The sequence below is a fragment of the Nylanderia fulva genome, unplaced genomic scaffold (assembly GCF_048542155.1).
Source record: "Nylanderia fulva isolate GAGA-0341 unplaced genomic scaffold, ASM4854215v1 Scaffold38, whole genome shotgun sequence".
Classification (NCBI taxonomy): domain Eukaryota; kingdom Metazoa; phylum Arthropoda; class Insecta; order Hymenoptera; family Formicidae; genus Nylanderia; species Nylanderia fulva.
In genome coordinates this window covers 1,794,685-1,816,776 of record NW_028190455.1, presented here as the reverse complement: position 1 = coordinate 1,816,776, position 22,092 = coordinate 1,794,685, and the positions used below count along the sequence as shown (strand labels likewise).

General features: G+C 41.1%; 3 protein-coding genes across 5 annotated transcripts; 1 reads left to right on the top strand and 2 right to left on the bottom strand.

The window, feature by feature from the left end:
* Positions 1-165: 165 nt before the first annotated feature.
* LOC146722045 (PDZ and LIM domain protein 3) lies at positions 166-1,153 on the bottom strand. Its single transcript, XM_085485572.1, has 3 exons — positions 843-1,153; positions 563-691; positions 166-478 (listed from the first exon to the last, which is right to left on the bottom strand). The coding sequence occupies exons 2-3, from the start codon at positions 665-667 to the stop codon at positions 299-301; spliced, it is 285 nt and encodes a 94-aa protein (XP_085341698.1). The 5' UTR covers positions 668-691; positions 843-1,153; the 3' UTR covers positions 166-298.
* Positions 1,154-2,163: 1,010 nt separating this feature from the next.
* LOC114930930 (putative G protein-coupled receptor CG31760) lies at positions 2,164-13,991 on the top strand. The gene is given in 21 exon segments (XM_029302810.2): positions 2,164-2,259; positions 3,632-3,777; positions 4,555-4,703; positions 4,795-4,999; positions 5,729-5,748; positions 5,750-5,967; positions 7,174-7,308; positions 7,539-7,698; positions 7,820-7,964; positions 8,045-8,177; positions 8,251-8,404; positions 8,468-8,577; positions 8,998-9,157; positions 9,159-9,213; positions 9,304-9,416; positions 9,418-9,443; positions 9,526-9,631; positions 9,940-10,083; positions 10,190-10,372; positions 10,753-10,980; positions 11,222-13,991. Coding segments are annotated over 18 exon segments (2,415 nt in total). The 5' UTR covers positions 2,164-2,259; positions 3,632-3,777; positions 4,555-4,562; the 3' UTR covers positions 10,960-10,980; positions 11,222-13,991.
* On the bottom strand, positions 9,110-21,097 carry LOC114930961 (uncharacterized). Of its 3 annotated transcripts, none has more exons than XM_029302832.2 (6): positions 20,634-21,097; positions 18,028-18,272; positions 17,362-17,753; positions 16,969-17,184; positions 16,462-16,824; positions 9,110-16,199 (listed from the first exon to the last, which is right to left on the bottom strand). In XM_029302832.2, the coding sequence occupies exons 2-6, from the start codon at positions 18,245-18,247 to the stop codon at positions 15,978-15,980; spliced, it is 1,413 nt and encodes a 470-aa protein (XP_029158665.1). In that variant the 5' UTR covers positions 18,248-18,272; positions 20,634-21,097; the 3' UTR covers positions 9,110-15,977. The 3 variants fall into 3 exon arrangements, with proteins under 3 accessions (XP_029158665.1, XP_029158675.1, XP_029158654.1); XM_029302842.2 differs by lacking the exon at positions 20,634-21,097 and adding an exon at positions 19,480-19,539; XM_029302821.2 differs by lacking the exon at positions 20,634-21,097 and adding an exon at positions 18,981-19,473.
* Positions 21,098-22,092: the final 995 nt, after the last annotated feature.

Sequence of the window (22,092 nt, the reverse complement as noted above, 5' to 3'; positions counted from 1 at the left end):
GCGATCGATAGTTAACAGATTGCGTTCGATGATATGTGCGGGCTGATCGCCGACACAGTTTCGCAACGTTTGTACCAATGGACCTTGATCGCCGCGACTGATGCGTGCCAGATGCGTGGCCAAAAGTGTATATTAATCGCATACGACTCGTTTCAAAAATTCACGTTCAGTCTTTATCATAATTTTATTTCGATTTTATTACAATTCTCGCATCGCAATCGGAATGCGAGCATATTCGCGAAAGACAATTGTCGCTAACGGCACGAAGACGAAGAATAAGCTTCCACGATATCGTTATTTAGTGTTGTTGCGCGATTTCGTGACTTCGCATGACAGATAGAGCAACGTCGTTGCCGATGGCGACGAGCTTATCGTGGACTTGCGCGTGTGTCAGCTGACTTATCGGTTCCCCGTTCAGTTTAATAATCACGTCGCCCGCTTGCAGACCAGCTTTGTCAGCTAGACCCCCGATCGTCACCTTGTCGAGAAAGCGTCAGCGATAATATTTAACGAATAAAACTGCATGCGAATCACGCGAAGATATTAAAACAGGATATCTTACCCTGACGATAGTTAAGGGAAATGTAAAGTCCACACCTCCGGAGAGCCGAAAGCCCCACGGTTCAGCGTTAGATCGCGATAATTTGATATCAGTAGTGATCGCCATGATGAAGTACAGCTCGTCTTATACCTGAAGGTAGATTAGCACATTGTTAATTATTGAGCAAATTCACGAATGCTTCTAATAGATGATGTAATCACGAAGAGATGCGTCTTTTAAATCGCAGACGCAGAGTTTCTTTTCCATTCACTTAACACTATACATGCGCTACTCGAAATACCTGCTGGTTCAAGTTCAGAAGTGAGATCCGCTGCTCGACTTTTCGTTTCGGGCTCTACATTGTAGCGCGTCGCGCATTCGAATTTCGTTCGGTCTCGGCGTTGCATCTGCGCCGGACGTGCATATGATTACCTAACGCGGTGCACGCGTGCGCGAGATGCGCGCTTTAATTTCGCGCGCCAAATCAGTGGTCCAAGGAGGCTGCGAGAGAGCTTCATCGAGTCGTCGCTACTCATATCGGGAACCAAAAATCAGGAAGAGAGCGCGGGTAATACTCCCATATAAATACTAATTTAAATATAATATCAATTTAAATATTTATCAGAATACGTTTCATCCGAGGTGACTTTAATCCGACTTCTCGCGCTCCGAGCGAGGACGACATTTCGGATTCCGCGCACGCCCCAACGACGACCCCGGCCCCTGGTCCCGGCAGGAGACACAGCTGAGGCGTTCTCGGCGAGTCACGAATGAGCCTCCGGAGAGGCAGCTTCGTTCTCCTCGTGGAATCTTTTCGCCGGCAGCTATCGTCGCGCGGATAACATTTTGTTTCCTTCTCGCGCGCGGTTCTCTTCGCTCGACGATCGGATTTCCTCGCAGACATCTCATCTCGTCGGCGATCTCCCGCACGCATTCGCGCGGGAAACGAACGAAAGTGTTAAATGTCGAGGGTAAGTGCGCGGATCGTTCGCTCGCTGGACCGCGGTTCTTCGCTTCTGTTAATTTCCAGATCACGAGTTCTTCGATCCCGCGCTCTTTCTCGACTCTGTTTCGCGTTATTGTTCACTTGTATATTGTGGATTTATATATAAGTTATATTTCGCGCAATTTATCTATGTTATATAACACACAAGGATGCGTATATATATATATATATATATATATATATATATATATATATATATATATATATAGATAATTTTCTTGTGAAGACAGATTTCGCGATACGTCAATTGTCTCGATGATAAACATATTTTTTGCACCAATTTTGTCTTTTTCAACTAATTTGATCTTAATCTTGCGCAATTAATAAGTAATGCGACAAAAAATTCGTTCGCTCCTTTCATGTACAAATGTGACGGTTTTTACTAGCGTTCGCTGTCAATTATTCGCGATTTGGATATTTCATATTTTTTATAACGAAGATATGTCAAAAATAACGAGAACCCGTCAATTCTTCGAAAAAAATCGATCGCTCGTAATTGTACGGTAATAGCCGACTGTGATAAAAATCTCAATTGTATATATATATATATATATATATATATATATATATGTATGTGCATGTATTTACATTGAATTAGCGTAATATTTCAGTGATTGGTAAAGTGTCATGGTTCCGGTGAATGGAAATATCCATCGCGCACACAAAACACAAGTAGCCTCGACTTGCATACGGATACGTGCAACCTTCCTGCGTAAGTTTTTAATTGTTTTACGTAATTACTTTATATATAATATTAGGAATATATATATATATATATTCTTAATAGCACAACATACTCGAAAGTTATTCAGAGGATATCTAGAAAATACACGAACATCCTCAGAATGCTCTCTGAACGTCTTCGGGATATGTGTGCTGTTGGAGATAATATATATATATGTATATATTATATTGACATATTTTTTATTAACATATATATATATATATATATATATATATAATATTAGTCCCACGCGCAAAATAAATTTAATTGTTAGACTGTGGAAAAAGGGTAAGTTGTGACGCTGGACTCTCGTCAGCCTATCGATACGCGCGGTTTAGTTTGCGTATCGCATAAAATAAAATCGAGGGGCGAGAGAGAGAGAGAGAGAGAGAGAGAGAGACTCGAGGTGGGGTGAGAGACTCGGGAGTTCTGGGGGTGGCTGTGTCGGTGCCGGTGGCTGCATCGATCGTCTCCACCGCTCGCTATAGCGGCCGTTTTCTACGGACAATGCGACCTCGCCGCGCCAGAAAAATAGCGTAAATCGCGATAGCGACTCGTCGTCGTCGACCACGAAGGCCGCACCGTCCCGGCGCGGTGTGGCTGTATGCGAATCGGTCCGACACGTGGACACCCTCCGGCCGAATCATCGACTTTGTCGCCGCGCTTATCGATCCCGAAAGATTGAAAGAGGCGGGACTCGCGCGAACTGTGTGACACTTTCGCGCCTGTTTACCTTTCAATCGCTCTTCTATATATCGATTCGATATGAGTTTGCGCTATTTCGTCCTATTTTTGCTTTTTGTTGCCCCCTTCCCTTTTAATCGAGCTAAAACCAATCTCCATTATTTCGCAACGATAAATACGACTGTACTCTCTCTCTCTCTCTTTCTCTCTCCTCTTACTTAACTTTTTATACGCGTCTCATCATTATCCCACGACAAGGCGATCACGCGACGATGGATACATGCGAGCGCGAACGATGCCGCCGAGGGTTGTAGGGGGTTGTTGAGGTTTATTCAAGGTTGAGCGAACCTCACGTGTCGCTTGTCAAAGGGCAGGTAAGTCGCTGGAAAAAAATGGACTCGCCTATACATATATTCTATTTTACGACACACACGTCGTGGAAACGGGAGACGAAATCGAGTGATAGCAGGCCGATAGCCGTGCTAGTAATATCCCCGACTCCGCCTTGTGCGTTCGTTCGGTTTAAAATAGCGGAGCTTGCAGCGGAGAAATTCCTTTTCGTCTTATCGAGCGGATAATAATTGATAATCGCGAAATTAATCGCGGTGTGCCCGACGGGGGATATGGAACGCATCGCATTATTATATCCCGCGTTCTTGTTTTGTGTTCGACGCAGACGATCCCGTAGACTCCCCGATGGAGGAACGAGAGGGCTGAATCCGAGGCGGAAATATGCCCGGGCGATCACCGGCCAGGGCTTACGAGCGGCCCATTGCGAGCGCGGGCCGCAAGCGAGCCGCTACTTGAATGTCACCGCCGGAGGTGAGATTTATTCTATCCCGAGCGAAGGGTATTTTTATTTTCGGATCCTCCCGCCGACGGTTCTTCTCGTCAAAACTTGTTTCACAAATATCAACCGTGGGCGACCGCAGCATTTTTTTCCAGGAGGGTGCATAATTACATTTCTTATTTCTTCCTCTTGTTCTTTCTTAATTCATTAAATTTACATTCTTTTATTATTTTTATTTATTTATTTTTTTTAATATTAAATGTGCAAATAACTGCCAGTGTTTAGTCAAAAGGAGAGTAATGCTAAACGTTTTTTATACTGATGCCAAGGGGACAAATATGTATCTTCTTGCACCTCTCTGCGGACGCCCAATTAGGATTTCTTTTTTCTTTTTTTTCTTTATTTATGCCGAGAGAATATTAAATCTTTTATCACTATCTGCATACCTATTTAACGATTTTGATATTAAAATAAAATATTCTATTTCTTTTTTAAAGTTAAAATCTCAATTTTTTGAAACTTGTGTTATATTTTTTTAAATGAAACGCGTACTTATTTATTAGCGCTTATTTATCACTCACGTCTATTCATTATTTCGCTCATGTTACAAAAACTAAAAGATATTATATATAAGAGCGTTATTTTTTGTGTGCCAATATGTTTTACGCGAGATAAAAGAGAGTTAATTGAAGTCTTATATATATATATGAAATTATCCTACTTGTTCTCTCGCGCGGTGACTCTCGCTTTCAAATAAATCAAATGAAACATCTCGGAGCTTTCATTTCGTTACAAGAACAAATGACCAGGGCGCGGGATGGGCGAATCCTGGCTCTCGGTCTTACTCGCTGCCACGCTGACAACGATGACGATGACAGCGGTAACGAAAGCCGATCATCCATCTTCGACGCCGTCGCTGTCGACGATCGCTCGTGACGATATCATCGATTCCAAACGGGTTTGTTTCTCGATCGATCTTTTCTTTCATCTCACTTAGGTGATTCATTTTCTTATATATCGCGCCCTTTAATCGCTTCGTTATCTCAAAGGCGGCCATCGAGGAAGCGCTGGACGTGATAGAGGCTGCATCGACGGGTTCCCTGGGCGAGGTGTGTGTACCTTCCGCGGGATTTAAATCACTTCCGGTTGGTGTCGCCCTGGATTCCAGACGTTATGACACGGCACGTCAGAAGACCGACATGACCGCGATGATGCTCCAAAATCTCGGGACTGCAGAGGCGATGCGACGTAACGGTGAGCTAGAACGTATTTATGAAGATAGGTTCCTGATAAGAAAACATTGTTTGCATTCTTCGGAGAGATAAAATATTTGGCGAGTATACTTAATTGAAAAATGATCTCGTATTTAACTGCTCGAGAAAGTGTATTTCAAATAATCGTAAATAAGAAAATGAGAAGTCTCTCTAACGAGATATTCAGGGTACCGCAGACTTCTTGTACCACTCATTAATGGGAGATTCTTCAGGCGATTTGGAGACGATTTTTTCTCTACGAAAAAATCCAGGCACCAATAATTTTTGAGTTATAAACGATTGAAAATAAAAGCTTTTTGTAAACTAACAATAAGCCTTGTGAAAATAAATTCTTATCAAAAACTACATTTTTAATTTCAGGTAAAATTTACTTTCATAGAATTTTAATTTAAGGCTTAGTTATAAAGATATATGATATCAACAATTGGGAACATTCAAACAATGACTTTTCTTACACATTGAAGGAAAAATTGTTCCCAAATAACTATAAGACTCTCCCATAAACGGATGGTACGGTAAGGTTGGGACACCCTGTATAATGATTCGGAATTAGTGTCGGATTTATTCGATCTATAGTTTTCTACCTGGCACTGAATTGGCATCTATGGCACCTGTTGCGCGCGTAGCTAGCAACGCGCGCGCCGAAAGTCAATCACGTCGAACGCGGTGACAAGGGAACACGCGGTCGAATAATGCGGACTCGCGGCAGCTCTTTTAGATGCCCTGACGAAAGTCGCTGCTCGTGTCGGTGGACGACGCTCTCGAGGCGAGGGTGATCGCGCTGAACGCCTCCACCGGCACGGTGATCACCTCGGTCTGGCTGAAGCGCAGCCCTGGAAGCGTAGGCGAACCCTCCAAGGTCGAGAGTCACGCGCTACAACCTGGATCGCAGCCGGACTCCAATAATTTACCCTGGTTCGAGAGCGCGGGCAGCAGTGCCGAATTAAGGTTCGACGCGTCGACTATCTCTCGACTATATTTCGTCTGCAGATTTTCCGAAAATCTTCTCTGTCGAACAGTGTTACATAATAGTCCAATATTGGTGGTACAATCGGAAAGAGATGATTCTATACAAAGAGATAAATTGAAAAAAAAGGATAAAGCGAAAAGGTTTTTTTTAGATAAAAGAATTTTAATATTTTTTTACTTCTTTAAATAAATAATAGAAATTAATTTAAGTTGTTATATATTTTTTAATAGTCGAATGTTGAGTCGAATTATTTATGATATAATTGTGGCATAATAGGAAAAAGCAACTTTTTAATTTTTAAATTCTGGTTTTTTCTCGATTTTAAAAAGAGAGTTTCTTTTTATAAAAAAAATTATTTTGCCTTTTTTTAGATATTTTTTTGCATAGAATCATCTCCTTCTTGCATCCCTGATGACGGACCACGCTATATTTCTTCAAATAAATGTTATTATGCACGCACGCACGCACATGCACCTTTACGCAGCTCTGTTTCGCACCCTATCGTTCATGCTTCACGTTGCCTTTCTCTTCTAGTAATGTCTCGTTTATCGGAGTGAATTATAGAAACGAGAAGTTTCCTGAGAAAAAGATCAATTTTATTAAGAATTCTCTCAAAACAAGAGTTACGCAAATATGCTTTTCTTGAAAATTTAAAAAATTTTAAAAATTGAATAAAGAGAAGAATTAATTTTATGATTTACATAATATAATTTATAATATAATTTATAATATTAATTATGATATAAATTTAATTTATATTATAATTATAATATAAATTATATTATAATTATAAAATAAATTATATTATAATTATAATATAAATTATATTATAATTTATGTAAATGAATTTACTTATGTATTTTGTTCGAAAAATGCTAATTAAATGTCCAGCTAATTAATAGTAGACAGATCCGTATATTCGAGACGATTCTCCGTAAAAGAACTTGTACAGGCGCTCCACGATCATTCATCATCCTTCATCATCCCGTATGTGCGTCATAGAAACTCGATATTCGCGAACGAGATATAAATTTCCAAAGACTTTCGTAAGAATGAATGGCGATAATGATAATCGGGATGACCGTGAAGTGCCGGGCGAAGTGACTCGTTGCACGAAACACACGTGTTCACCAAGAGATATCGAAGTTTCTACGGCGGCTTGTGGCGTTTGCGTGTGATCCCAGGTCACCGAAATTCATGCAGTCACCGCCGATTGAATCCTACAGGGGTTGGTGGACCATCCCGTACTTCTCTTGCCAGACTCGCCGCTGGCTCATCTCGTACAGCGTCAATGTCAAGTCGCCGGATGTTCATCCCGGGTTAGTATGACAGCTCACTTTCCTGATAATTCCACGTCCAAAATTAGCGCACAAGATATTTTTGAATATCATAAGATTTCTTAAAGATATCTTTTGGATATCATATTATAAAACTTCTTAAAGATGTTTTATGCGAAAATTTTGAACATGGTGCTGTCTGAGTTATCTATGACGACCTTGAGGACTTTGCAGTGGTAATCCGTGTTATAATCCTTGGCATTTCATTAAAGGGTGCGAGAATTCATCAGCATAGATATTGATATAAGCGGCTTGGAGGTCAACCAATGCGACGTATCGCCGCAAAATCGCAATGACGAGCTCGAAAATCTCTCCAGCAATCAAATAGCCTTCTTCAGGGGCACCCACAAGTGTCATACCGACACTACGCAAGTAAATGCGTCAAGTATCTTGCTTTGCGAAATTTGCGTAGAGAAGGAAATAATATCTTATGAAAAATATATCTTATAAAAATATATCTTGTAATAGTCTCTCACATTTTTTTGTTCTTCAGTGCGTGTATCAGGGTCCTGGCAGCCGAGTGAACGAAAATGGAGTGGGTGCTGGTTGGGCGAAAGGCGCATACGTGTGTAAATGTCGACAAGGCTTTTACAGTACTACCCATTATCGGACGGGTTTCGACGGGATTCTCGTGGAAGGTCAGGATCAGCTATTCTTTTTTGATTTTATGTTATTCGTAATCCTCTTTTCCTTTTTCCCGTATGTATATTTGTTATAGCCGCGTGGAAGGAAATGGAAGAGAATAAGAGCGACTCTTATGAGAGGGTATTTCGATGTCTGCGCTGTGCACCAGGATGTGCCAGATGCAAAGGCCCCGAGCTTTGCCTGGCAACATACAATTGGCCCTTTAGGTATTTTTTTTTTCAGCTCCGCTCTATTCGAACTGTTGACGTCCTTATTTCAATTGTCTTATTATTTTTCAAGAATCACGCTGCTGGCTGTTTCAATTTTTTGTGCGTTTGGCACCATCGTCCTGGTAGCCTATATGTACCAGCACCGTAAACTGAAAGTATTCAAGGTTGCTTCGCCAATATTCCTATCCATCACGCTCCTGGGCTGCGCCTTGATGTATCTCGAGGTAGGTGAAGAGAGAGACGCTTTAATTAAAATTCCGTCGAGTATTAATTTGAGATCTTCGTAGATGGCCGCTATATTCCCGGTTCTCGATATGTATTCCTGCATCGCCACAAAGTGGACAAGGCATATGGGTTTCTGCGTTTCGTATACGGCGTTGTTAATGAAAACTTGGCGGTAAATAATTATTATAAATTGATATCGTGATTATTATAAATAATTATGATTAGTTATCATTGTAGTGATTATTCCAAAATTATTAGATATAGATATAGATATACATATAATTATTAGATATAGAATAAAATTATTTATTATAATCATGATTATAAATAAACACATTACATCGTAGTGCTGAAAATACGAGTGAACCGAGTCACGCGATATTAACTTTAAAGGAAAACGAGATGAATGAGATAATGAAGCGATTATTAATCTCAAAGTATAACATAATGATCTTTTTTTTCCAAGAAAATTAGATGTTGTAATAAGCACTGTTCTTCAGGATCTGCTTGTACCTTCAGCGCTTCAATTTCACCTTATATATTTCGCAGTTAGCGGAAACAACATTTATATGTCCGACACTTTTATCCGTAGAGTTTCGCTCACGTATCGGGTGAAGAGTGCCCATAAAGTTAAACTGACGGACAAACAGTTGTTGCAATGGATGGTGCCTATACTGTTAGTGATGTTGATTTTTCTCGGAACGTGGACTGTCAGTTCGCCGCCTTACGCGGAAGTAATTACGGATAATCACTGACTTGAAGTTTTATCAGTGTTCGTATAACTGGTGGGATCACAGCCTGGCTATCGGTAAATATAAAAAAGAGGAGGAAGAAAAAATTGGCATAATCTATGAATTAATTTGCATCTAATTGATAATCCCTTAATAAACTCGGACAGGTGAAATTCTGTTTCTCGCCTGGGGCATTAAGGTGTGTTACAACGTGCGAAACGCGGAGAGTCTGTTTAACGAGGCCCGTTTGATAAGTTACGCCATTTACAATATAGCTGCAGGTGAACATAACGATGATAGCCATTCAGTACGTAATTACATATATTATTACATACAAACGCGAATTGCCGGAAAATGCATATCATGTCGGATGACGTTTATCTCTGCAGCCTCTTCATATTTCCGCGTGCCGGGCCGGATATCAAATATCTGCTAGGCTTCCTGCGGACTCAACTCTCGACGTCTGTTACGGTCTTCCTTGTATTCGGCCCTAAAGTAAGACAATTATTACGAAAAACAATGAGATTAATAACTGTAGCGACAATATATTGATTTATATCAGTTCTATATGATTTTATAATCATTTTCGTCTCTTCCGGATCGATCTTTTCGATATCTATTTTGGCCTTTATTATACAATGGTAAATATAGCATTGGTATTATAATTTGAATTCGTGTTTAAGGCGATCACAGAGGTTTTATAGATTAATTTTATAATAATTTTCGCATCTTCCAAATCGATCTTTTCAACATCTATTTTGCTCTTTATAGCATTGGTATCATAATTTCAATTCGTGTTTAAGGTGATCAGAGTGTTGCGAGGCCAGGGAGATCAGTGGGACAGTCGAGCGAGAGCGCGAGGTGTGACCGCGAGCTTCTCTTTAAATGGGATCGGTTTGGTACCAGAAGAGACGACGGATTTATACCAAGAAAATGAAGAGCTTAAGGTTCGCATAATTCATTTGATATAATTCAGCATCTTTATATACAACGCCAGCGAACGGAAACGAATCGAAGCGACTTTTCGTTTCATCTTTGAAATTCTACGCCCAGGAGGAGATCCAAAAATTGGCCGCGCGAATCGAATTTATGAAGATAGTGCACATGGAGGTGCACAACAGGCACCTCAAGCCAAAGATGGGTGGTTACTACAGCACTCACGGTCACGGTCACGGGCATCCATCCACCGGGCAGAGTCCCATCGCCAAGAGTTCGACAGCCAGTTTTATCCTCAAAGTATGTATCTAAATCGTTCTATCAAATTTCTTTCACTTCAATTAACCCTAGTATACGTGCACAGCATTTTCAAAATTAAATTCAAAATAAAAATTCAGCTTTTGTCGTGCTTCCTCTGAAATCCGCTTCGATTGAAAAATCACGTGTGAAAATAAACATCAATTTTTATATTCTTGTTCAATTTTTATTTGGCCTATCCTCAGCGTTCATAAAAAAATCCACATGTCCTACATTTCTTACGAGGTAGTAGGACGGGGATGCGCGCAATAATGGCGTATGCTAAGGTTAACGCGAAAGTCGATGATGACTTTTGCATCGACTCGTCTCCTCGAGTCCGCCGGAAGAGCGTTTTGGGAAATAAATTGGAGTAATTTATTGAGCAGACGGCTGTGGAGCGAGGTGCAACGGCAGCCGCAGCCGCGGCAGTCGAGGATTCGACCTTCCCGTCCGGAAGTCTGCACAGAGCCCGAAGGATGGAGATGTTGAGGGAGAGGAAAGCGGAAAGGGAACGGGAACGTGAAAAGGAGCGAAACAAGGACAAGGAGCAGAAGGAGAAATCGCGAGAATCGGGCGGCGAGAAGGTTTGACTAGTGATCAATAGCGAGGAGGTAATTAACTCGTCTCTCATTTAAGGCTGTATGGGAGACATCTAAAAATGGTACAAATTTATTAAAATTATATACATATATGGCTTTTCATTAATTCATTTAAAAATTGTAATTTAAATTTCTGCTTGTTTATATTATAAAATGAAGAGCGTTGATACTTTTGTCTCCGATTGTGTCTCCCATACATCCTTAATTTTGGCTTTTTCACTAATTTTTCTAAGTCTTTTCTTCCCTTCGATAGGTGTGGTTGTGACGAAGACAGTGTTCCGACGAAAGCGAGAAAACGAAAAAAATCTTATATCCAAGGAAGAGGAGGAGGAAGAAAAAATTGGAAAAATTCAGGTTGTATCCTCTAAAGGACAGGAGACTGCCCGTATTTGTATAAAACGCCATATAATCAAAATACCATCGCGTTCACTGTCTTCGCGCCATTGTGATAGCGATATCTTGTGGTCATTACTCTAGATGTACAATATATACATATATCTTGAAATTATAAAATCTCTATCGAATCGAACGCACGAAAAAAAGCGAAAGGCGACATGGCATATATTGTTATATATTAAATTTCAACAATATTTTCTCTTTCCGATATAAAAAATATTCTGGAAACGTAAAAGGGATGTCAGCGCGCCAAATTGTATTTATGCAAAATAGATGTGTTTCGTTGAAAATTATTAGACGGGGCAGAAACGAAAAAGAAAACTGACAAAATACCGAGCTGTCACAAATGCACAAAGAATGCACAGGCGACTCGTCGTCGCTTCAACGGTACAATTTCGCTTTTCGCAAGTGTGATGTGTCGCTTCGTCGCGAGCATTCGATAGAATTGTAATTTAAAAAAAAAAAAAAAAAAAAAAAAACGCGCGTGTGTTCTTAAGTTTCCCTTATTGGAAAAAATCGTTTACGTCCGTTTTTGCGCGCGCGCGCTTTTGCCAAAAGCACAGAATCGCTGAGATCTTCCTCGATATTATAAGGACAAAGCGGGAGGACAGAGGAATCCCTTCTCTTAAATGTTACATAAGCGTCGTGTTCTCGGGTTTTAAAATAGCACCGTTTCTCAGGCAACTTTATCATGCCGGAGTATAAGAAACATCTCGTCTAACTCTCGAAAGATATACAAATACCACAGTTTGAATGTAAATGTTAATTTAAGCGGTAATAATATATTATATATATATATTATATATATAATACGAGTAAAATAGGCGCGTACTTTTCCGACACTTGGACACTCGACAGGCTTGACCAATAAGTGATGAATGTACGGGATTTCTTTCCTTAATTTCATCTACGAATCATGTATTCGATGCGAGATGTAACTCTTCTTCGTGATCTTCATTGCTCTCTCATTTATATTACTCTTCTTATTTTATTTAATTTGAAACACATTTCGCTCTCGTTTTCATAGTGATTTCAAGCATAGAGTTGCATTTAAAATTGCAAACAACCGAGCGATAACTATTCGTAACAAAGATTGTATAAATGTTAACACATAAATGTGACAATAAAGTTGCACAGCGGGCTGTAAAAGAGTATCAACTTTGCTGACGATCGTAAAAGTGCTCGTCTGCGGCTCGTATAAGAAGAAGAAGAAGAAGAAGAGCTAAATCAAAACGAGAAGAGAGCTAAAAAGAATGTTAGAGATTTATAGGAAAAAAATTGTGCGGTAAAGCGATTAATGAGACCTTTGCCTTGTTGGTTTACACTTTTTTAAGAGCTTACGTTTTCACGATAGAATGCTGTTATTGTAGATCGCGTAAAGTCGTGTGTTGACAACGACCGACAGATTATGCTGTTCGTGTCTAAGATATTTATCGTTAGTAATACCGTTGTTGTTGAATATATGTGACTGGATGGAATGGAGATGATGAGTGACGCAAATAATGCGCGTGCGTTAATTAATTACAAGTACAACGTAGGTATATATTCGACTGATGAAAAATTTTGGTTGAATTAGTGAAAGCTCTGCGCGAGACTCACATTGTGAATCGTATGGATCGGTTATTTCCTTATTGCAAACGTCACATTGCGACATTCTTATCTTGAAAATGCAAAACGACTCTTCACAATCCGTTTAATTAACGATGAACTTTGAACAATAGTCGTTTCCGTTTTATTGGAATAATTTTCAGAGTAGATATATATGTATGTACATCCACTCCGTTTTATCGGAATAATTTTCAATAGAATTATATTTAGTCGTGCGAATATATATATATATATATTTGCACGACGTAGATATAAATTTTAATGATTTTTTTTGCACACTTTTGCGTTTTATTCAAATACGTTAAGGACATACGAAAGTATCGATTCGCCGAGCGGATTGTCAATTGGTAAGTAAACGCGATGAGTCAATTTCGAGGATCATCACGAATCGCACGGAAGCTTGACCTCGAGCCGGAAATCGATTCATTGGAGAAAGAGAGAGAGAGAGAGAGAGAGAGAGAGAACGCGTGTCGCGTATAGGATAATATACATATGTATATCCACAAGAAGATTTTCACACACATAACATTCACGTTTCTCCGATTAAGTACAAATGACAACATTGACAACGCGATAACGATCCCGTTGCGTTGCCTTATGTGCGCTCGATGTAAATCGTAAAATGCGCTATATAGCTTGTGTGACGCGCGCGATTAATAGCTCGTGATAATAGATCGTAAGAGATGAATCTGCTTTCGGTGTTGTGTGAAAAATCCGCTTTGTTTACAAGTGAGAGGAAAGAAAGGCAGAGAGCGACTAGTCTTCGCGAATTCGAGCCATGTAAGAGACCCTATCTGTAAACAGCGTTATTTTTTCGATATAAAGGAGACGAGAGGCTTACGATCGGATAAATCAAATATAAATCAAGTATCAAGCGCAAATGCGAGAGAAAAAATTCCCATCCCTGCCCCGCCGAACAAATAAAAAAAAAACATATGTAGAACCGGACACATATTTGTAAAAAGATATACTGTGTATGTCAGTGAATACAATAACCTTGGAGGCTAATAATGTAATAATGAGAGTGAGAGACAAATTTTCTTCTCCCGTTTCTTCTCCCCTTTTTTCAGAGCACGATGGTGGCGATTTCTTTTTTAAGCGGAAAGGTTTCTCTCTTTTGCTCGCTTGAAAATTTATTTTGTTCATTTATTTATTTACACGCGCTACACACTATATAGAATGTAAGATATGAACCTTTCGCCGCGCTCGCTCGACACAGCGACCAAGGGTGTTTGGTATCACCGGAAATATTTTGTAATTGCACATTGCCAAGGGGAAACAGATAGAGAGACGCGGATGATGAACAGTGATCTCTCCGCGAGATCGAGCAACAGCCATTCAACAAAACAGAATGCACAATATTTTGTACAACCAACAACCAAATACAACAATTATATAACTAATTGCAAGAACATTGACACCACACATGCTTTGTCGACGTACAAACGCGAATAATGATTAAAAATTCGGACTAAATTCGCGAATGTCCGTAAATATAGGAGGACGAGATGTCATCGAGACGTCGTCGGCATTGCACATAAAAATTGTAAGCTCTACGAAAAAAAAGAAAAAAATTATCGCTACATGTGTCCCGAATCTATAAACGAATCGTAAGGAACCCTAGGCCCATTCGTTTACGTTAAGGATGCGCGGATACTCACGACGTTCTTCAAATCAGGCCGGATGTGACTCGAATCTTTTCGATACCACGATCAATTTCATCGGATTACTCAGAATGAAACAATTATTCTAATCATTTCTCGACTGTTTTTCAGATTTCAGTTTTATATATAATGGATTTTATATATATTTTATTTATATATAAACAATATATATACAATCTCTATTATATGTCTCAAGCTAAAACTGCTCTCTTAAAATGAGGAGGAAATCCGATAAAATTATGTATTTCGATAAAATTCAAGTGAGATATCGAGCACTCTCGAGATGCCTCGAGTATCCAAAGAGTTTCAAAATTCAGTATCAAATTTGATTCGATTCAAAGATGTCCGAATCGAATATGTGTTTCATGCAGGAAAATTTCGCGAATACTCGCGAGCACTCGCACATCCCTGATTTATGCCGTCACGTGACGTAGAGTATCGTAACGCGTATTAGTCTAATATTTGGACATTTTTGTACTTGACGTATTTATATAATCGCGCGTATGACAAAATATTACTACGTAGGCATGACTCACACTGTATCAGACACCATTGTGTAATACGCTATGGCTATTACGCTATCAAGTTACGCGCTTAAACGTCAGATTTTACGTTAAGAGATACTCATTCATGCGCTACTTCGTACACCCTTTCACCCTCTCTTTCATTATTGTAAAGATACTTATGTATCTATCCTTATATCATCATTGAATCGAGTTGGCTATCAATTGGCAGATCGTATGGATTTTATTGGAAATTTTCTTAATTTTCTTAAATGTGTATCTCAGACGATGATGCAGGCGAGAAACCGAGATTGTTTACAGTGAAAGTCAGGCCGCCATTCTTCACGCGTACATTATATTTGGTCGGGTTAATAGAGCGCATAATATCCCTTGATTCTTATCTTTGATACTAGCAATCAGTGACGATGCAGTCGAGTCGATTAGATTAATCGATTTCCTCGACCCTCGTTTACGCCGTTCTAGATTCTTTGGAGGCTCGTGCGCTTTGGTAGTAACGTTAGTAGTCGATATCTCAGGTACTTACGTTAAACAATTCGCAGTAACAGCGACGCGAGTCGTTCTCGTGATTCTTTTTGCATACTTCTATATACGAATATAACCGATCGAAACGAGGAGAGGAATTTCTTTGATAATTCCCATTGAATCGAAATATACCCGAGGAAAAGGATACCATGACCTTTCGCAGAAGCTCGATAGATTTCTTCATTCGTTTCACCGCGTTGCGTTGATCTCTATTCACGCGACGCGATGCGCTTTGTGTATAGAAAAATATGTTTTACGAATATTTAAACTCCAGATTGCGGGAAAAAAGATTCTATTAAACAATATCCTGGCCGTTCTCGACCTGGCAACCATGGTTATCCTTTTCCCTGTGGGAATCGTCCTCGTCTCGATGCGTTTCCTTCTTCTTGCCGTCATCCGCGGCGTTCCCAGCGTTTTCGCTCTTATTCGTTGAATTCGCGGAATGCGACTTATTCAATAGCGAGCTAAATTCACCGAACTTGAGAATCTCTTCCATCGCGGATTGTTCCAAATTCACCTGAAATACAGTTGTATCTGATTATAAAGTTACCCAGATAGCAAGTATACGTCGAATGACATCATTTTGACGTTTGATGACGTCAATTTGCTACTTCCCGGACAGCACCATGTCAAAAAGTTGGTGCATAAGACAGCTTTAAGATGTCTTTGGGATATCATATCGTAAGATTTCTTAATGATGTCTCATGCATCAACTTTGGACATGATGCTATCCGGGTTGAGTATCCAATTTTCAAAATAATTCCTCTAGTTAGTACTACCTTACGCGGTCTACCGCGTTTGCCCTTCCCCGGTAACGAGGTTACAGTCTGGCTGCTACTTTTCCTCTTCGGCCACTGCAAGTGCGAATCCAGATGTTGCTTTAGCTTATCCTGTCTGGCGAACATTCGGGGACAGATATTACAGGCGAACGGTCTCTCGCCTGTATGCACCCTTCTGTGTCTCGCCAAGTGCGAGGCTCTCGTGAAGGCTAAGGTGCAAAGGTCGCAAGAGAAGGGTTTATGCTGCGTTCTTTCGGACTTGCTGGGTATCCTCGCCTCCTTTCCCTCGTTTCCTCTCTTCAACATCTCGAGCTTTCTCTTTACTCCCGTCTTTGGCGACTCCTCCGAACCTTTCGAGGTTTCCTACCGGCAAATTTACAATATATACCGTTTTGAAAACATCTCGCGATTACAAGAAAGACAAACAAGTGTTATTTTAGATTATTGTATAAAAGAGATGTCGGAAAAAAAGAAAGTGAGTTCTCGACGATAAAATAATGCTCTCACCTGTATTGCACCCGACATCGCGATGTCCGTGGATCCGTCATTGAAATTCGGCTCGAGTTTGACGACTCTCGAGGAATCTTCGTAACTGGACTCTCGCGAGGAGTCTTTTGATCTCGATTCCGAAGGGTCGCTGTTCCGTGTCACGCGACCCACAGCTACCCTCTTTTGCCCTTTGAATCTAGTTTCCCGCTTGTACATCGGTGGTGGTATACGTCTCTGAAAATCATAATATATATTCACATATCGAAAGAAAGAGAATGTGTGCGCGACAGAGAATGGAGGAGATAATTGCCTCTTGAGTTAATTGAAATCGACGAAGGTGAGTGCAAAAGACAAATAGAATAAAATGAATAAAAGAGCGAAGCCACCTCATGCAATATTTTCTTAACTTACAATTTGCGTTTCCGTGGATCGCGGAAGCTCGTCGAAACTGTCCTCGTGGCCATCGATTACCATCGGGTCGTCCTCCACTTCGATGTCCTCGACTTTAATATGGTCTTCTATAGAATCAACGGTCGAGTGCTTCGGCAGAAAAGGAATCACCGATGGATCCTTGATATATTCGGTAGTGTGTACTCTGGTTTCGATATGGCATCGTTGCATCCGCGTCTCGACCCTCGTGTAAAGATTACGGCTGCTCTCCTGAGTCTTCTGTTCCCCGGAGAGACCGCGAATCTCCAAGTCCGTCGCAGTTTTTATCAACGAAGGTAGATGCTCCTCCGCTACGTCGATGGATCCTCTGTACATGAAGTCCAAGAGACACTCCATCTCTTCCACGGCGACTCCTGGACGTTAAAATACATCAAATGCAGAGTTGCATATATGATTTTTTCAAATATGTGTTAATTTAAAAATTTGCAAAATAAATTACCAGGATTGAGATTTTAAAAAATTTTATATAACAATTTTTATATTTTACTTGTAAATTTTACGTACGAGACACCTTGTATAAAAAATTCGAAAAATCTCGATCCCAGCGATTTGGTTTGCAAAATCAAGTTTTTTTTCGCAACGTCAGTAAACTTTTTAATTCGCTCGAAAATATGTAGCTGTGTATACCTTTTAAAATGAGGATGGGCTGTTCCCCATAATGTTCCTTGAAGACTCTTTCGAAGTAAGGGCTACATGCTGCCAGAACCAGTCTGTGAGCCCTCAACATGCCACCCTGACAAGCCAATGTCGCGTCTGTCAACGAGCCGCTCTTGTAAAGAGCCTCGAACAAACCTGACAGATTCGCCAGGTGATTGTTCCACGTGAGATTGAACGTCTTCTCGCCCATTCTTTTATCGAGTATTATCAAGTCCCTAAAAATAAAATAGTATACACGAAACAATTATTCGTAATTGTATATAAAATAAATATGCATATTAAATATCACGGAAAATAATTATAAACGTTGAGAATTCAAGATTTGTAACTTTGTGTTGTTCTACAAGTATTTTAATTTTATTTTAATTAATTCCAATTTTTTTGCATTTTTTTCTCTGGGAGATTCGCGGAAAAACAAATCATATATTTTTCTCGCTTAGAAAAGCACATTAAAATATATGTCCCGATCGGTGTTTGCTGTTAACTGAATATAATTATATAGATGATCATTTATATTAAATATTGGCGTTATCTTATCCTTATAGATAATAAAAATATGTATTATTTGTATCTGCACCTTAGATGAAAAAGTGTCACCTTTATTAAATCTTTATTGTCTATAATAACGTTTATATATATAGATAATTTGGTTTAGAATCACAGTACATAAAAATACTTGAATATTTTTATCAAGTAGCAGAACTTGAGCGATAAAAATTTATAAATAAAAATTTTATTAAATATATCTTTTATATCCCTTATATAATTTACATTTTTATAACTGTGTTCACATAACCGGTCTGAAAAATATTATCTAAAAGTTATCTAAACGAATCGCCATATAATTTTATCTCTGATCTAGGTATGTTAAAACAAAATCATTCGATCAAAGATAAATTTACATATTTTCATCTCATCTTTACCTAGTTAATTTAAAAATCATCCCAGCACAACGCTGCTTCCGATCGAGTAGTAATCAAAAGAGAGCGGGAGGATTTTCTCGGAATGTATAAGTTGCGAATAAATTCGAGTAAATGCGCAGCGTATCGCAACGGCAGATGATAGGTAGCACTCGGTTTATTAATCGTGCACACGCGGAATATTAATACCGCCTTCCGCAATCATAAGTTGCATCATAAGTGAAATAATCGCGATCGTGGGTCGCGTGTAGTCGCTCGGCGCGGCGAGTCGCGTCGTTTTAATTGACACGTTCCGCACAATTATTCCGATCTCCGTAACGCGGATGCATTATACACTCTCGACGAATAACATTGCACACTCTCGACTACTCGCTCTCCGCGTCTCGTCATCGATCGTGCATCGCGGAACTCGTTTATAGCCGCTCGTGGAATGTCATTAAATCGCGACTACTCCGATATTTCGGAGCTCTGCACGTAAAGTTGACATCGCGCGCGAGCTCACCTTAGGAAAGAGGGAATGTACTTCCGTGATGAATCTCCCGGTCGAATTTTCGTTTTTCGCTCCGAAGAATCCCCTTTGTTCGATCTCTCGTAAACATATATGCGTGCTCTCTGCGAATGTGTGTCCCCGCGCTCGTCTCGGGATTATTCTTGCGAATCGAGGATAAGAACGTTGTTGATAAACTCGCGGGGCTGGAGAGAGTACATGACACAATGTTCGAGGAAGGTTCTCCAAAAGGGCCACGACGTGTGCGTACGCGTGTATGCGTGTATGTACGACTAGGCTCTAAACGGAGACGGATGATAGTCATGCGCAGACGTGAACCCTCGCATTGCCTCGATCCATAATTTTGTTGGTGGACCCCCCCACGCGCATTTCCAAGGGATTCCCGTTTCCGTGCGGGAATTGCGCCAAACGCACCCTTTTTTTCCCCGAAAGCACCCCGAGGCTCCGGATGTGACCGCGACTTCGAAATTGATACGCTTTCGCGAAGCGAGGACCATTTTTCCCCCCTTTTTCAGTTCGTCGAAATAAGACGCGGGCGAGACTTCGCGGAATTTACGCTACGCGGAAATCTTAGGCGAACGGAAGGAAATGAGAGAGGGAGAGAAAGAGAGATTAAGTCGACACCGAGAGAGAAATCACGCGCGCGTATAGTTTCTCTTGATACAGATACACCTTTCGCGCAGCGTAAAATAGTTTCGACATTTCGACCTTGAGCATTTTCCTACCGAGTTCGCGTAAGCTAAAAAATCCATTGCAAAAATCACCAAAGTCAGAAGGGAGAAACTCACGAGAGTGACGCTGATAGGGAGACGACAGTCGCTCACGTGCAACTTTGCATTCGCGAGGGGACCAAAAGGCGCAAAGTGACAAAAAGCAGAAGACACGTGACTAACGCGTCCAGGAATGCGCGAGTTCAGTGCGAACAGAAAGAGAGAGAAGGACGCCGCGCAGCGTCGCGTCGCCTCGCGTCGCGTCGCGTCATCGCGCCGGTGCCCCTCTCACTCTCTCTCTCTCTCTCTCTCTCTCTCTCTCTCTCTCTCTCTCTCTCTTTCTCTCGAGCTCTATTAATATCCGCGCCTCGACGTCGACGTCGTGCCTCGGAAACGCGTTCCGAGGGAAACGCGAAGATCGAAGACGCGGAGGCTTACCTCTGTCCGTTCTATCCCGGAGCAATTTTCTCGCGATCGACGTCGAAAGTTCCGAGGAATCGGCCACCCCCGGCTGCTGCCACCGATTTGGTGCGTTCCCCGATGGCCTCCCCCAGGTAGCGGACGGTGGAGCCGAATAGAGACGATGTAATAGGCTTTTTTTTCTGGAGGGCCGAATATTTCTATGTCTCGAGACTGGTGTACAGATCTCGCAAAATGTATATTCGAAATATGTATAATATATATTATAGATTAACAAGAGAGGGGCACACGAACGGTGTAACGACGTGCTGGGGCTCCCTCGACCGACTCGCGACTGATATCATTTCCAGCGGGGGACTGTAGGGTCGGCAGCCAGAACCCCACCAGGGGGTCTTCGTGCAACCCCCACGCGGTGTCGTAGTAGTCGTGCACATCGTCAACGTCGTCGTCGTCGTCGTGTGCCGGCCTCTCGAAACCCCCCGCGCACGCACACACGCGTACAGACGCTCTCGTACGTGTGTCTGTGCGTGCCACAGGGAGAGTCGTCGTCCGTCTCTCTCCCTCTCCCTTCCCTCGCCCTTCCCCCCCCCTCCCCCCCTCGTTTGCCCTCTTTTTCCCTCTTTCGGGGCCGAGCCCCGATTTCGTCGTCGTTTATCTTTGTCTCTTCAAATCCGGATGGTCTCTCCCGCAGTTGCGTATATATATATATATATATATATCTGTCTCTCTCGCGGGTGCCTTACCAACGCCCGGCGTACCCAGCGACTTTATCCACCCTGAATCCTCGTCTATACAAGGGGTTGCCTCTCGCCAGGCGAAAACAACGCTCCTTTTTCTCTTGAACGCGACGAGGGAGGAGTTATAATTTTTTTTTTTTTTTTTTTTTTTTTACATTATTCCGCACCCCCGCGCGTGTAAGAAGGGGGTTGATTTATTCCGAGATTCGCTCGTAATTTCATAATATCTGTATAAATACAAATGACTATATCGATGTACATATAAATGTAGGTGGCACAAGTCGAAGGACACGAGAGGCGTATCCAGGGACATATTATGTACGTCATGATATATCCGTGCTCGGGGTGTGTCTCACCCCGTCAAGTTTCATCTTCAACGCGTCCTTCAAATGTCATTATTAAATATTATGCGTATTTCTTCGTCAAATTTACGCGATCTTACGTATACGTCATTTCGACGTCGAGTGACGTCATTAAACGTCAAAACGATGTCATTTTGTTACTCGGGTATATTATTCTCGTGTATATATATAATCGTCCCTGTTAAAAATGAAGCACGCTCTTATTTAGAAAATCTTGAAGAGGGAGCGATATAAGATAGAAGGAAATTCGCTGGCGGAAATAAAAGAGCCGTCGAAAAAGGCGAGCCGCTCCTTCCGAGACCTTGGAACATGAAACCGCTCCCGGTATAGTGTCGCAATACGGCAACTGACGTAATCCTCATCGTGCGTAAACGCGCG